The sequence below is a fragment of the Somniosus microcephalus genome, chromosome 9 (genome assembly GCF_052327205.1).
Source record: "Somniosus microcephalus isolate GS21.2 chromosome 9, FLI_Smic_1.0, whole genome shotgun sequence".
Lineage (NCBI taxonomy): Eukaryota > Metazoa > Chordata > Chondrichthyes > Squaliformes > Somniosidae > Somniosus > Somniosus microcephalus.
Window position 1 is genome coordinate 178,169,901 of NC_140995.1, and position 14,924 is coordinate 178,184,824.

Below are 14,924 nucleotides of genomic sequence, written 5' to 3' on the forward strand. Positions count from 1 at the left end.
CCTTCTTTTGTAATTTTGGAACTTTAATATCATACAAGTAAAAGCTATCTATGTTTTCAATGTCTCTATACTAGCTAAATCACCATCCTTGAAACCAAGGTGACTTTATTTGTGAAATTCTTCAACGTGATAGGGAAAGGAAGATTTCCTTGGTTCATTTGTGATTTTACCAAATAAAATAATTCTCCATGCTACTTACCAACAGCATCTTTTAATTTTAAAGTGAGTTACTTTGTAATCCCCCTAAATTCCCATGCCAGGGTCAAATTCCAATCATACAAAGTTGATGGTCCTTCACTGGTTCTCAGGTGTGATATTAAGTAAAGTGTCTAGTTCGGCACAATATGTGAATGATATGGTACCGAGTCTGATAGACCAGATTTGTAATTAGGTGATCTCAGCTGGGTAGCAGTGGGGTCTTTATAATTGGCCTGCTAGCTTCAATGTTCCTGGTTGAGGGACAGGAAAGATATCAACCACGATCCCGGTTCCTAATTGTTATCCAGTGTGTCCTCCTACACAGGGTTATCAGCTATGATGGTCCCAAATCATTGTCCAGGGTCACAAATGAAGAATGGCCAATTGGATGAGGTATTCGAGAGCTGCAGTGCCCACATCATGAGGCACTGCTTTTGGGAAAGTGAAGGAAAAATGAAGTACCTTGTGGTACTGATACATTTCAGCACTGAGTAAGTCTTTCATGTCCTTTTGATAGCTGATACACAGCATCATATGGCACCATGAGAGAGTGCTGCATTGTCAGAGGTGCCGTCTTTCAGATAAAATGTTAAACCAAGGCCCTATTTGTCTGCTTAGGGGGATGTAAAGGATCCCATAACAGTATTTGAAGAAGAACAAAGAGTTAACCCTTCATCTCCTGTCCAGCATTTATCCCTCAATCAACACCTCCAAAAACAGATTTACTGATAATTGCTATTTGTGGGGCCTTGTGTGCAAATGAATTGCTGTGTTTACCTACAGAACAGTAGTGACCTCACTTCAGAATCAGTTCTTTGGCTGTAAATCGCTTTGGGGTGATCCGAGGACGTGAATGGTGCTACATAAATGCCAGTTTGTTCTTTTTCTTTTCATAAGCACATTGTTGCTGCTGGCCACAGGGTGGGCTGTGAGAAACATCACTAAATACACCAAATGGGTAACAGGATAGCAGCCTTTCCATTTTTTCATTGATTAGGATCTGAATTTCAGTTTTATATGTTACATAGCTGAAAACAAGTGAGTCTTTGTGGTGATTGAATTCCATACAATATTATCGGTGCTCCATAACTATGACAACGTGGATGTAAAACTGGTCTCCCACAACTTCAGCCCATACTGCAGTACAATATTGCAAATGCAAGATATTCATGCTATTCAGAGGTTAGTCTGTTCAAACTCAAGTGAAGCTATGTGCCAGGGGTCAGCTTAAATGCTACTTGGTGTACGTGGAAAGAATTGGTAATTAGGTTTGCAACGTCCAAATGAGAGAGGGGAGAAACAGAAACACACACAGACACACAGAAATTCAATGTGGTTACCTTAGTGACGGCTATTTTGGCCCCCTTGTTGATGAGCTGCACCACATTCTCTGTCTGGCCTTTGTGTGCAGCTATGAGAAGCCGTTCTGAAAGCTGAGCGACTGCATCCCTCTGGCTCATGAATTAGAAAAAGGAGGTGCTCAGGGCAACCAATGGACAAGTTCCGTCAGTAAAATGAATTGCAGAACTAGAACGCTTGGATACTGGACTCCAGGGTTTTCTTTAGGATAACAAGACACCTTTGAATTGGCTGTGCTCTGTTGTAGGTGGTTCCATAACATGGACGTTCATGATGTCTTCAGATACGTGCAATTTAACTTGCTCCATGCGTTACAACATCTGTTCTATGTCATCATCTTCATCTTCTCAACCTGTGAAATTGAATTTGGAACAGTTCTTGAGTTGTCTTAGAGCAGAGGGATTATAACTGCTGTACAACATTATGAAGGCTGTTTGTCAGCTGCAGGACACGAACACACTGACTCGAGCATGTTTGTTCAATGCGATAGTCATACGAGCAGCACACTGTGCCATTTCATTTAGTTTCAGGGGAATTTGAGCAATTGGATTTTAAAAAGCAGATTACTGGATGCTTAAAAATAAGTTCTCCAGTGGAATGACCTGTTTTTAGGTAGGCGCTCCATCTTGTGGCCTAGTCAAAAATAAATTATTACAATATTGCAAAATAAATACAAATGAGGCAATCATTTAGCTGATCCATCCAGAAAAGCCTTCCGCCCACTACCCCACCCCCATTGTAAAATGCAAGTCTCCCATAAATGATTCCAGGGATTTTGCCTCCACTATACCGTGCAGAAGCCCATTCAAAATGTTAGTCACTTTGCTTGTACATACCAAGTGTCCGTATTTACATGAACAGCATTTCAAACCTCGTGTCCACATTTGGGGATGAGAATCAGTGCTGTTCCCTCACCCCTTACCTGAAGATGCTGCTCCGAGATGAAATTCTGCCATACGCTGTAATTTCATGAAACTATTGCAGAATCAGGAATTTCCAACCACAGCATGGAATAATTTCAATCGCTCAGAGAAGCAGTTTCCGGTAACAGTAAGGGGAAAATTGGGGCACATGGGGGGAGAAAAGGTATGGCAGCATGAACTGGTGGGGAAATGAGAGAGGTGAGGTTCAACAGGCAGAAGTGTGTCTCCAGGTCGCTGTGACCACCACATAAACAACTTGAAACTAATTCAATAATCAGATTTAGTAGCAGAGAATTTCAATACATCCCACATTGGTTTTCAATTTCTCAGTAAGAATTAAGGGAGGCTCCCCAAAATGTTGTCACAACTTTCCACTATACAATGATATAATGTCGGGTATAGCTGCAGCTTAAGTTATGACAAGCTTGTTTCCACTGCGCTCAGTATAACTAAATGTCATGGCCAAATTTCAGAGTTGTTTGTGAGTTGTCAGTATTTTGTCAAGTATATTTGGGTGAATATGAATTTCTGTAATGTCTTTTGAGATTTCTTAATTTTGTTCTCATATCCTCTCAGTTCTGTGATCACAGTCCAAATTAAAAAGCCTGCTTGCATGTAGAATACCCAGGACTTTTTACAATGTTGAGCAGATATCTTACGGGCATGGCAAGTGAGCATTTCAGTGCTGCTGCAACCTTCAGTTTTCATTATCATGCACAAATTCAATTTAAAAGTTAGTACCAGCATTTTTATTTCTGAAAGTGGCCAACCATGATGTTTTTCTTCAGTTTAGAGTTGAGGTCATTCAGTAGAATTGCTGAGACATGGTAACCTTCTCTTTCCTTATTAAAAGAAAAAGCTCATCATCTGACAGGAAATCCTTCTCCTCAATCTCTTTTTTTTAAATCACTATTACTATGCTCATTATTTTGTAATGATCAGTAACCTGTCATTCTGGAATGGTACACTAGGTGGTGCTGTATGTATATAAGAGTGGGCTACCCAGGATGCACTAGGCTACCCACAAGGCAGCAGTCAAGATGGAGGCCTCTACAGATACTGTACCTAGTCCACATGTGCTCAATAAAGTGTCTAGCAAAAGCTAGCTGTTCTTAATAAAAACGACTAGTCATTAATGAACATAACAATTTCTTCGTTTCTCCTTCTTTCCAAACGTGTAATCCTACACACTCTTCCTGCATCCTCTTTGTGTTGAAATCAAAGCTCATCGTACCATCTCTACTTCAGCACACTTTTTCCTAGGACTTCAACCTACACTGTGGAACTCCTATTTTCCTCTCAGTATTCCCTTCCTCCTCCAATCAGTAGCCTTTTAAAATCTAAGTTTGGCATCATGTAAGCAGTGCTCAGTGATTTAGCTCATCGCTTTTCCGACTCTTTTCAATCTTTGTGGTATCCTGCACTGTACGCTTGGCCCTTCATCTAACCTACTCAATTAAAAAATATCAAACCAAGAATTATAGGAGCATTGTGGCCAATACGAACAACCAATTATAATATTGATATACCAATCACATTTTTAGTTGTAGTCACTACAGCAAACCAGTCAGCTATCCGAACATACCTCGGAATGGAAAAGGCAATTTGGTCCAAATGGCTGGATTTTGTTTTAAACCACTGAAAATTGTACTAAAGCTTGCAGACCGGGAAGTTCAAACCCTGATCTGTGCTGAGCTTGATGTCAACAAGGGAAAAATAACGATGCTACAATTAGTCCCAGCATTTCAGAAGAGAAAAACTGACCAAGATTCCCACTTTGATGGTTGCCCTCAAATGGTCGAAACAGTTAACCAACAAAAAAGTTAAAGTGTACCTCATAAAGGCCCAGTTCAAGTGTAACATTAGCAGAGGCTGTATGTTGTATGCTTGCCCTTTCCCCTTGTTGGAGAAAATGTATATGCCATAAAAGGACCTCCAGTAGGGGAGGAAAAAATACAAAAAAGAGACACTTCCAATCATGTTGATTTAATTAGGTCATTTATACCATGTTCGACCACATAAAACATGTTGAGTCCACTTTTAATACATTCCCACTACAGACTAGTTTGTACAGAATTTTAACAATTTAATATACAGTACAGTATATTGCTCATTGACCAAGGAGGTTTTGGTAGCATTTTCAAAAGTTGAGTCACATAACAATTTCATTCATTTCCATTGACAAATATCTTGCGTACCACGTGATGAAGTAGAACTTTAAAGGTAGCCAACGTCATTTCAAAAAAAATTTGATGCACCCAAACCACAGAAATGGTTCACGCATTTTCAGAATGACAAATGATTTAATTCATTGACAGATTGTGGTTAGTCAATGATAGTATTACAAACCGCGAGCATTACTCATTCTGTGTTACAGGATATAGCTATGCCTTTAAATCATCAGAAGTATTCCCACGAATAGGTATGAGACAACTTTGTGGTGGAATCATTGCATGTTAACATTTGTCTCGTAGGAAGTGGATCTTTTATTGACAATTCTTGAAAGCTAAATGGTTTGTCATCCAACCTCTTCAACAGGCTAGAATATTCCTTTTCCCAGTGGTAAATTGTACATTTCCAGTAGCGATCAACTTTGAATGATATTCCAAGTCTGCAGACAGAATTTCTTCAGGGTGGGAGGATGGTCAGGACAACATTGGAATAGTCTGGACAGCATTGGAATAGTTGAGTCTGGCGGTGACAAACGTGCGGGTGAGGGTTTCAGCAGCAGATGGGCTAGGTAGGGAATGATGTTACAGAGGCGGATGTAGGAGATCTTTGTGATGGAGTGAATATGGGGTCAGAAGCTCAGCTCAGCTCAACGTCAAATAGGATGCCCAGGTTGCAAACACTCTAGTTCAGCCTGAGACAGTGACTAGGGAAATGGATGGAATCGGTGGCAAGGGTTTGTGGCAGCAGCCAAATACGATGCTTGCTGTGATCGGATAAGTAAGAGTGGAACCAGTGAAGGCAACCCCACTGAGGAGAGGGTTGGAGGAGGAAAGTGTGGTCAACCAAGTCAAAGGCTGCACAGAGGTCAAAGAGGATGAGGAGGGATAATGCACCATGGTCACAGTCAAAGAAGATGTAATTTGTGACTTTGATTAGTGCTGCTTCAGCGCTGTGACAGGGGTGGAAACCTGATTAGAGAGATTCAAACATGGAGTTGTTGAAAAGATGGGGACAGATTTGGGAGATGACAAAACGTTCAGGAATTTAGATTAGAGAGGGAGATTGGAGATGGGGTAGTAATTTGCAAGGACAGTGGGGTCAAGGGTAGGAGGGAGTGATGATGGCAGTTTTGAAAGGGAGGTGAACAGTACCCGAGGAGAGGGAACCATTGACAGTATCAGCTAGCATGGAGGCCAGGAAGGGAAATTTGGTGGTCAGCAGTTTGGTGGGAATGGAGACAAAGGAGCAAGAGATGTGTGTCATAAGAACATAAGAAATAGGAGCAGGAATAGGCCATTTGGCTCCTCGAACCTGCTCCGCCATTCAATAAGATCATGGCTGATCTAGGGCTCAAAGCCATTTCCCCGCCCGCTCCCCATAACCCTTCACTCCCTTAGCTTGCAAAAATTTGTCTATCTCCACTTTTAAATGTATTTAATGACCCAGCCTCCACAGCTCTCTGGGGCAGAGAATTCCACAGATTTACAACCCTCAGAGAAGAAATTCCTCCTCTAACTCTAACCCTAAAAGGGCGACCATTTGTTCTAAAACTGTGCCCCCGCATTCTAGATTTCCCCACGAGGGGAAACATCCTCTCTGCATCTACCTTGTCATGCCCCCTCAGTAACTTATATGTTTCAATAAGATCACCTCTCATTCTTCTAAATTCCAATAAGTATAGGCCCAGCCTGCTCAACCTTTCTTCATAAATCAACCCCCTCATCTCTGGAATTAACCTAGTTGTTGTGTATGTACCTTTAAGAGAATAACTGGTCTCAGACTGCAGTACCGGCAATGACCACCCCTGTATAAAAGGCGCTAGAGCGCCTCTGTTTGTTAGTTTCGCTATTGACTTCCACCAGTAAAGACTTGTTTGTTTTCACTCCTGCTGGTCCGTGTCTCAATCATTCAAGGACTTAACACTGACGACGAATAAGAAACGAACTTACCTGCAACTCGGCAGCACCTCAGACGACGTTGTTGAAGGTTGGAGCCAGAAGAAAAAAAAAAGTCCAAAGAAACTCGGGAAACGGGCGTCGACCGTCAATCATTGGTTTGAAATCTTGCAGGAGAGACTGTTCAGAGCCAGGCTGGGTTCCTCGGTCTGTGGTTTCCCAGCTAATCGGGCTGGTGGCAGGTAGTGCTCTGATCCTTCCTGGGCTGCGGCGGGCTGAAGCTCGATCGGGTGGCTTTTCAACGGGGCCGGGCAGCGAGTCGGGAAGCAAAGAGAGAGAGAGAGAGAGAGGGTGGAGCACACAGGGCGCGGCCAGTGCTTCGAAGCCGGGCAGCGTTCGGACCTAAGAAGAGGGAGGGAAGTGTCCCAGAGGGTCCGCTCCACGACGGGAAAATAATAAAAGAAAAAGAATCAATATTTAACGCGCAAGAAACCGTGGAAAGCAGCGCTAACAACAGCGGGGAAGAAGGCAAAGCGCGGGAGGCGCCATTTTGTTAAATCGGGGAAGAAGGCAAAGCGCGGGAGGCGCCATTTTAGATTTGCAAGATGCCGAAGACTGGCTGTATCACTGCTTTTGATAATACAATAGAGGACTGGACCACGTATGTGGAAAGAGTTGAGGTATATTTCGAGGCAAACAAAATAGCGGAGGGGAAAAAGGCATCGATATTGCTAAACTTAATGGGCGCTAGAACGTACGGCCTATTGCGGGACCTGATTACTCCAGCCAAACCGAAGGCGAAGAGTTTTAACGAAATTGTTGCTGTCCTACAGGAACACTTAAACCCCGCACCGCTGTTGATAGCAGAAAGATTTAAATTCCACAGGAGAACTCAGCACAAAGATGAGAGCAATGCTGAGTATCTTACGGAACTACGCAAGCTATCAAAGCACTGCCAGTTCGGAGCAGGACTGGCAGATACCCTATGGGACAAATTTGTCTGTGGACTCCTGAGTGAAGGAACACAGAAGAAGTTACTCTCAGAAAAAGAGCTGACGCTAGATAAGGCTTTCAGCGTGGCAGTATCGTATGAAGCAGCAGCCAGGGGAGCTGCAGAAATTCAACAAAAACCACAGGAATACGGCACCCACGAAATGACACGGGGATTTGCAAAATGTTATCGCTGCGGCAGAACTAACCATGACCAGAAGGACTGCTGGTCCAAAGACAAAATATGCAGACAATGCGGGAAGATTGGACACATTGCACGAGTTTGCAGGTCTGGGAAGAAGACCAGCGACAACAAAAAGGCTACTAAGGAACTGTACAAGAAAGTACAAAAGATGACGGACAGTAGTTCCGAAGACCAGATGAGCGATAGTGAATCCGGAAACAGGAGACTAAGCTGTCTCAAACTTCACAATGTAATCGCAAAAGAGGATTACCGAACCATATGGGTCACCCTCACGATAGCAGGGTCCCAAGTTAAAATGGAATTGGATACAGGATCAGCGCTAACCGTCATGAATCGACGAGACTATGAGCGGCTATTTTCACACATACCCTTGAGAGACATCCATCGTCTTGACGACGTATACGGGGCAAAAAGTATACCCCAGAGGAAAAATAAGGGTGCCTGTCGAATACAATGGCAAGAAAATTCGGAAATTGTATCTCTACATACTGCCAAATGGTGGACCACCATTATTGGGACGGGAATGGATCAGGAAGATAAACTTAGATTGGCATTCCATTCATGCAATGACGGTGGACGGTAAAAAGATGAAGATGTCACTCCTGGACGATTGTCAACAATCTTAGCTAACGCCAAAGAGGTATTTCAACAAGAACTGGGCACGCTTAAAGGCGTAACCGCCTCGATAAAAATAGAAGAGAATGCAGTTCCCAAGTTTTTCAAAGCAAGACCGGTACCATATGCAATTCGCCCAGCCGTCGAGGCAGAGCTGGAGAATCTGGAGAAGGCGGGCGTGTTGTCTAAGGTCGACTGGAGCGAGTGGGCGACACCCATCGTTCCTGTCATGAAGAAAATGTTAAGCAATAAGTCCGGAGAGCCAAGGAAGATTCGCATCTGTGGAGATTTCAAGGTGACGGTGAACCCTGTCCTTCACACAGTACAATATCCTCTTCCAAGGATAGAAGACATCTTCGCCTCACTGTCTGGAGGGAAGCATTTTACAAAAATTGACCTAGCACAAGCATATTTGCAGATGGAGGTTGAAGAGTGCTCTAGGAAGTATCTCACGATAAACACTCACAAAGGTCTTTACCAGTATCATCGATTGGTATTCGGAGTAGCATCGGCTCCGGCGATATGGCAAAGAGCGATGGAACAAGTCCTGCAAGGGATTCCGGGGACTCAGTGTTACTTGGACAACATCCTTGTAACAGGTGAAGATGACAGTGAACACCTTAACAACCTAGAACAGGTGCTCACTATACTACGGGAACATGGGCTGCGAGCCAACCGCCCCAAGTGCGAATTTTTTAAGAAACAGATATTGTATTGTGGCCACGTGATTGATGAAGAGGGGTTACATAAGTCCCCTGACAAAATTAAAGCGGTTGTTAAGGCCCCAGCGCCTGAAAATGTGTCACAACTGAGGTCATTCCTCGGGTTGGTGAATTACTATCATAAGTTTTTGCCGAATTTGTCGACAATTCTGCACCCACTGAACGCCCTGCTACGAACGGGGGTAGCATGGAAATGGAACAATGATTGTAAGCGTGCTTTTCAGAAGAGTAAGGACTTAATCACTTCAAGGGAAGTATTGGCTCACTACAACCCAGCACTGCCAATCAGGCTGGCGTGTGATGCGTCTCCCTACGGCATTGGGGTGGTACGGTCACATAAATTCCTTGATGGTTTAGAGAGGCCGATAGCTTTTGCGTCACGCTCGTTAACTTCTGCCGAGCGTAACTACGCCCAGATTGACAGAGAGGCCCTCAGCCTAGTGTGGGGGGTGAAGAAGTTCAATCACTATCTGCACGGTCAAAAATTTACTCTACTAACCGATCATCAACCTCGTCTCCATTTTCAACCCTCAGAAGGGCGTACCGATAATGACGGCACAACGGCTGCAGAGATGGTCCCTTTTCCTAGGGGCACACCAATATGACATCGAGTACAAAGGAACTAAACAGCATAGAAATGCTGATGGATTGTCACGCCTACCGTTGCCGATGGTGGAAGAAGACGACCTTGCAGTGGATCCAATGGAGTTATTCCACTCGACCATAGTCGAATGTCTCCCTGTGACGAATGCAAACATAGAAAAGGAAACACGGAATGACCAGACACTATCACGGGTCTATGATTTAACGGTGAAGGGATGGCCAGCACATGGCGAACCACTGCTGCCAGCATTCTCGCCGAGAAGAGAACAGCTGTCAGTGTGCAGAGGAACCTTGATGTGTGGATCCAGAGTAGTAATTCCACCTAAGTTGACAGATAGAGTGCTCAATGAGCTTCATGAGGGTCATCTGGGTGGGGTAAAAATGAAGAACTTAGCCAGAGCGTTTGTGTGGTGGCCGGGAATCGATAGAGAAATCGAAGAGATGACCAAGAGCTGTGCAGGATGCCAGAAGGTCCAAAACGCCCCACCACAAGCTCCTCTGCATCCATGGGAGTGGCCCTCATCTCCATGGCAAAGGGTGCACATTGATTTTGCTGGTCCCTTTATGGACTCGATGTTTTTAATTGCGGTGGATGCACATTCAAAGTGGCCAGAGGTAATAAAAATGTCCTCAACCACCACGGGAAAAACTATCACAGTTTTGCGAACCATATTCGCCAGGAATGGGCTGCCTGAACAGATTTGCTCTGACAATGGACCACAGTTTGTGTCTGAAGAGTTCCGGAGGTTCTTAAAGAACAATGGCGTTAAGCATTACACATCTGCCCCATATCATCCAGCCACTAATGGATTGGCCGAGAGGTTTGTCCAAACACTCAAGAAGGCTATCAAGGCAATGTGTAATGAAGAGATACCCCTACAACACAAGGTGGACAACTTCTTGTTTGCCTACCGGAATGCGACACATGCGGTTACCAACCAAACCCCAGCCATGATGTTCTTCAATCGAAGACTACGATGCCGCTTGGATTTGGTTAAGCCAAACATCCGAAGAGATGTGGAGAACAGGCAGTTTCAGAATATGAATGAAAGGCCGACCAGGAGTTTTAAGATAGGTCAACCAGTTTTGGCCCGGGACTACCGCACTGAGAAATGGCAGCCAGGAACGATTTGTACACGGCAAGGACCTCTCATGTATACCGTGGACGTTGGAGAGAGCATTGTAAGACGCCATGCTGACCAGATTCTAAAGTCACTGGAAAACGTCAACTCCACACCACGATCTGATACACCTGGCAATGAAATCGATGTACCAATTGCAGCTACCGCAGAATCGGTGATATCGGAAGCAGATGAACCAAACAACGACATTGATCTCGACTCAACGTTGCCAGAAGAACCTGATACCCCAAAGAGGCGTTATCCAGACAGAATCAGGAAGCCTCCTCAGACTGAACTTATAATTGCTTAAACTTAACCAATGTATCTAGCAACCGTAATTGTGATTGTAATTAGTTATCATTTAGTTGTTAAATGAATGTTATGTACTGTTTATCTAAAAGGGGAGGAATTGTTGTGTATGTACCTTTAAGAAAATAACTGGTCTCAGACTGCAGTACCGGCAGTGACCACCCCTGTATAAAAGGCGCTAGAGAGCCTCTGTTTGTTAGTTTCGCTATTGACTTCCACCAGTAAAGACTTGTTTGTTTTCACTCCTGCTTGGTCCGTGTCTCAATCATTCACGGACTTAACACTAGTGAATCGTCTCTGAACTGCCCCCAATGCAAGTATATCCTTCCTTAAATAAGGAGACCAAAACTGTACGCAGTACTCAAGGTGTGGTCTCACCAATAACCTGTACAGTTGTAGCAGGACTTCCCTGCTTTTATACTCCAATTCCTTTGAAATAAAGGCCAACATTCCATTTGCCTTTTTGATTACTTGCTGTACCTGCATGCTAACTTTTTATGTTTCATGCATAAGGACAAGATGAGCTTGGAGAGGGAATGAGGGGAGATAGGAGAGAAACTAGAGAAAGACACAGGGGTAGCAGCAGTGGCAGCTGAACATATGGTTTCAATCTTAGCAACAAAGAAGTCTATAAGTTCCTCGCACTTGTTGGAGGTGAGGGTGGAGTGAGCAGGGGAAAGGGGTTTAAGGAGATGGCTGGTAGTGGAGAAAAGAAGCAACTTTTCTTCCAGGACTAAGGTCCGATAGTGCTTGATGTGGTCCAGCCAGATTTGGTGATAGATGCCTAAACCAGTTGTGCACCAGATACACTCAAGACTCTGCCCCTTGGACTTGAGGGAGGGAGGATGAGGGCCATACCAGGAGCTACAACCAGGATGGATGAGTAAAGGTTTTACTGGGGACAAGGGCTTTAGAGGAGGTGGTGATGGAGCAATTGCAGAGACACAAATTATATTCACTGGGCACCAGTTTAACAAGAATGTGCTCATTTTGCTGTGCATCATAAAAAGCCTAAAATCATAAAAGACATTGGGATGTATTTTCCACATTCTCTATTAATAGCAAAAAAAAAATTGACGTGGGTATAAAACAGGTTTCCCTAGAATAAAATATACCCCTAATTGCTATTATAATTTTGGTTGGTTAAATCCATTTTTAAAACACTAGAGTCCTACACTTTGTACTGCAAAATCACCAATTTACTTACAAATCTTTACGTTACTTAGAACCTTCAAAGTTTTGGACTGTGACTAACCATACAGTAGTACTACACCATGCAATAAACTTGAAACCTAAAACTGATACTGTAATACTATTGTACAAATGCTTAAGGCATTTAGATCAAATTTCCCTATCTGCTATTCTAACTGTGGTGTTAATCTGCCTACATTAAAATAGCATACAAATATGTTTGATGCAAATGTATGAACTGTTTGTACAATATTAATGTACAGTGCAATTTCCAGGCTACAATATCTTACATAATGCAACATCTTCATTTATTACATTTGAAGATTTTCTATTTTCTAAAATTACCAGTGTCAGTATGAAAGATGTTCTCAAAACTGGGTAGTGCTTAGTAAAGTAGGTTAAATTACACTGGATACCCAGTTTCCTCTGCTGATGAGTCTGTTTTTCCCTCAAATGTAGCAGATTAAATATGGTGCTGCTCTGACACTCTTTGATCTTTCTGTAAATCTTTAAACAACAAAAGATGTCACTGTGGAGATAGAGCATTGTATTTCTCAGTCATAAGGCTCTTTTATATCACTGTTGGGCATCCTGGATGGCAGTGGTTAAATGGAAGCATTTGGAGCATCATTCTTCTTTATCTTTTGTGCTATTGTGTGGAACCAGTCCTGCTGGATAGATAATATAAAGAGGCACTTACTTTCTGTGCTTCTGACGTACTCCCTCGGAACAAACAAAAAGTGAAGTTAACCGCCTACATCAAAAAACTCTGGCCAATTTTTATTTGCAATTTTGCCTGTAGGTAACCACATTACAGAGAAAGTAGGTAAGGTGAAAGCCACAGAAGTTTTTTGTTTATAACCATCTGGCTTCCAAGACCAGCCCAAGGACATGGAGTGCCGTTTCACGAGTTAGGTTTACATTTCTGCTGAGGCTCAGGGAGAACAATGCTCACATGGAGACTCGGGATCACCGGCGCCGATATCCCCTATTGCTTTGGCTGCCAACCTGTGCCTGAGAGGGTTGCGGTTTTCCCCATTTTCCCTGGAACAGGTGATTTACATCCTTGCTTCTTACATCCTTCATCATTCCCTAATGAACCCCTCTGCCACCACCTCCTCTCTCTGCATGGACTCTGTCTGCTTAGGTTCTTACAGGCGCTGGTTGTGGCACTAGTGGTGGCTTCATACTCTTCCAGATTGTCCTTGATGGACTTTGTTTGGTCCTCCTTGCTGCTGGTTGGTGGTTGTGATGTGCTTCAGCTCCTTTGGCTTCTTGCTGCTCTTGCCCTTCTCTGGCAAGTTGGGTGATCTGTACAAAAAGGCTGCCTCACTGCACGGTTGCAGTGCTTAGCTTGCAAACCATCTTTTGCAAGATGCCTTTCCTGCTGCCAGGTTTTGAAAAACCACAGCTGCAAGCTGTCATGGTTTCCCAAAGGCCCCAACACTCGGGGCTGCTCACCATAAATCTGTGGTGTGGAGATGCCGGAGTTGGACTGGGGTGGACAAATGTAAGAAATCACACAACACCAGGTTATAGTCCAACAGCTTTATTTGAAATCACAAGCTTTCGGAGCGCTGCTCCTTCTTCAGGTGAAGTGGAGAAATGCATAAAGACACAGCTTATATAGTCAGAGAATCATGTCAGATGTTTACAGGTAACCTTTCCAACTGCCATTTATCGCAGTGTTTCCCTGACTGACCTGTTTGGACACCATTCACACCTTTGACTGCTGTGATTATCTCTCTGCCGAGGTGCGATAAATGGCAGTTGGAAAGGTTACCTGTAAACATCTGACATGATTCTCTGACTATATAAGCTGTGTCTTTATGCATTTCTCCACTTCACCTGAAGAAGGAGCAGCGCTCCGAAAGCTTGTGATTTCAAATAAAGCTGTTGGACTATAACCTGGTGTTGTGTGATTTCTTACATTTGTCCACCATAAATCTGGCATCCTTCATTGGTTATAAAGCGCTTTGGGACGTCCTGAGGCCTATATAAATGCAAGTCTCTCTTTCTATCCTCTACAGGCTCCATTTACAAAGCTGGAGAGCAATGCATTAAATAAAGTATCATGTCAGCATGCAAAAGAAAGACTTTGCAGAGAGCCTGATCACATCTCTCAGGAATGCTCCAAAGCAATTCATAACAGCCACCAATTATGTAAACATTGCTATACAACTATTAATAAACTTGCAGAATGGGCAAATAATTGGCAAATGAAGTTCAACACAAATAAATGTGAGGTATTACAGTTTGGTAGGAAGAATAGAGAGGTCACATCACTTGGAGGGTGCGAGTCTAGGTGGGGTAGAGGAACAAAGGGATCTCGGAGTACAAATACACAATTCGCTAAAATTTGCATCAAAGGTTAGCAAGGCCATAAACAAAGCAAACCAAGCACTAGGGTATATTTCTAGAGGGATAGAATTGAACAGTAGGGAAGTTATGCTAAACCTGTATTGAACCTTGGTTAGACCACACTTGCTGCAATTCTGGTCGCCATATTATAAAAAGGATATAGAGGCACTGGAGAGGGTGCAGAGAAGATTTACAAGGATGATACCAGAAATGTGAGGGTATACATATCAGGAAAGGATCAACAGGCTGGGTCTCTTTTC

At 43.4% G+C, this 14,924-nt stretch overlaps 1 protein-coding gene across 9 annotated transcripts in view; it reads right to left on the minus strand.

The window, feature by feature from the left end:
* ankrd6b (ankyrin repeat domain 6b) overlaps positions 1-14,924 on the minus strand; it is a 272,030-nt gene that overhangs the window by 53,957 nt on the left and 203,149 nt on the right. For 8 of the 9 annotated variants that reach the window (XM_085997631.1, XM_085997625.1, XM_085997627.1 and 5 more), the window contains one exon: positions 1,539-1,909. In XM_085997631.1, the coding sequence (XP_085853757.1) occupies positions 1,539-1,658 (120 nt within the window). In that variant the 5' untranslated portion in view covers positions 1,659-1,909. Of the gene's footprint in view, positions 1-1,538; positions 1,910-14,924 lie in introns of those variants that run through there. The other variant, XM_085997630.1, reaches the window with a different exon arrangement.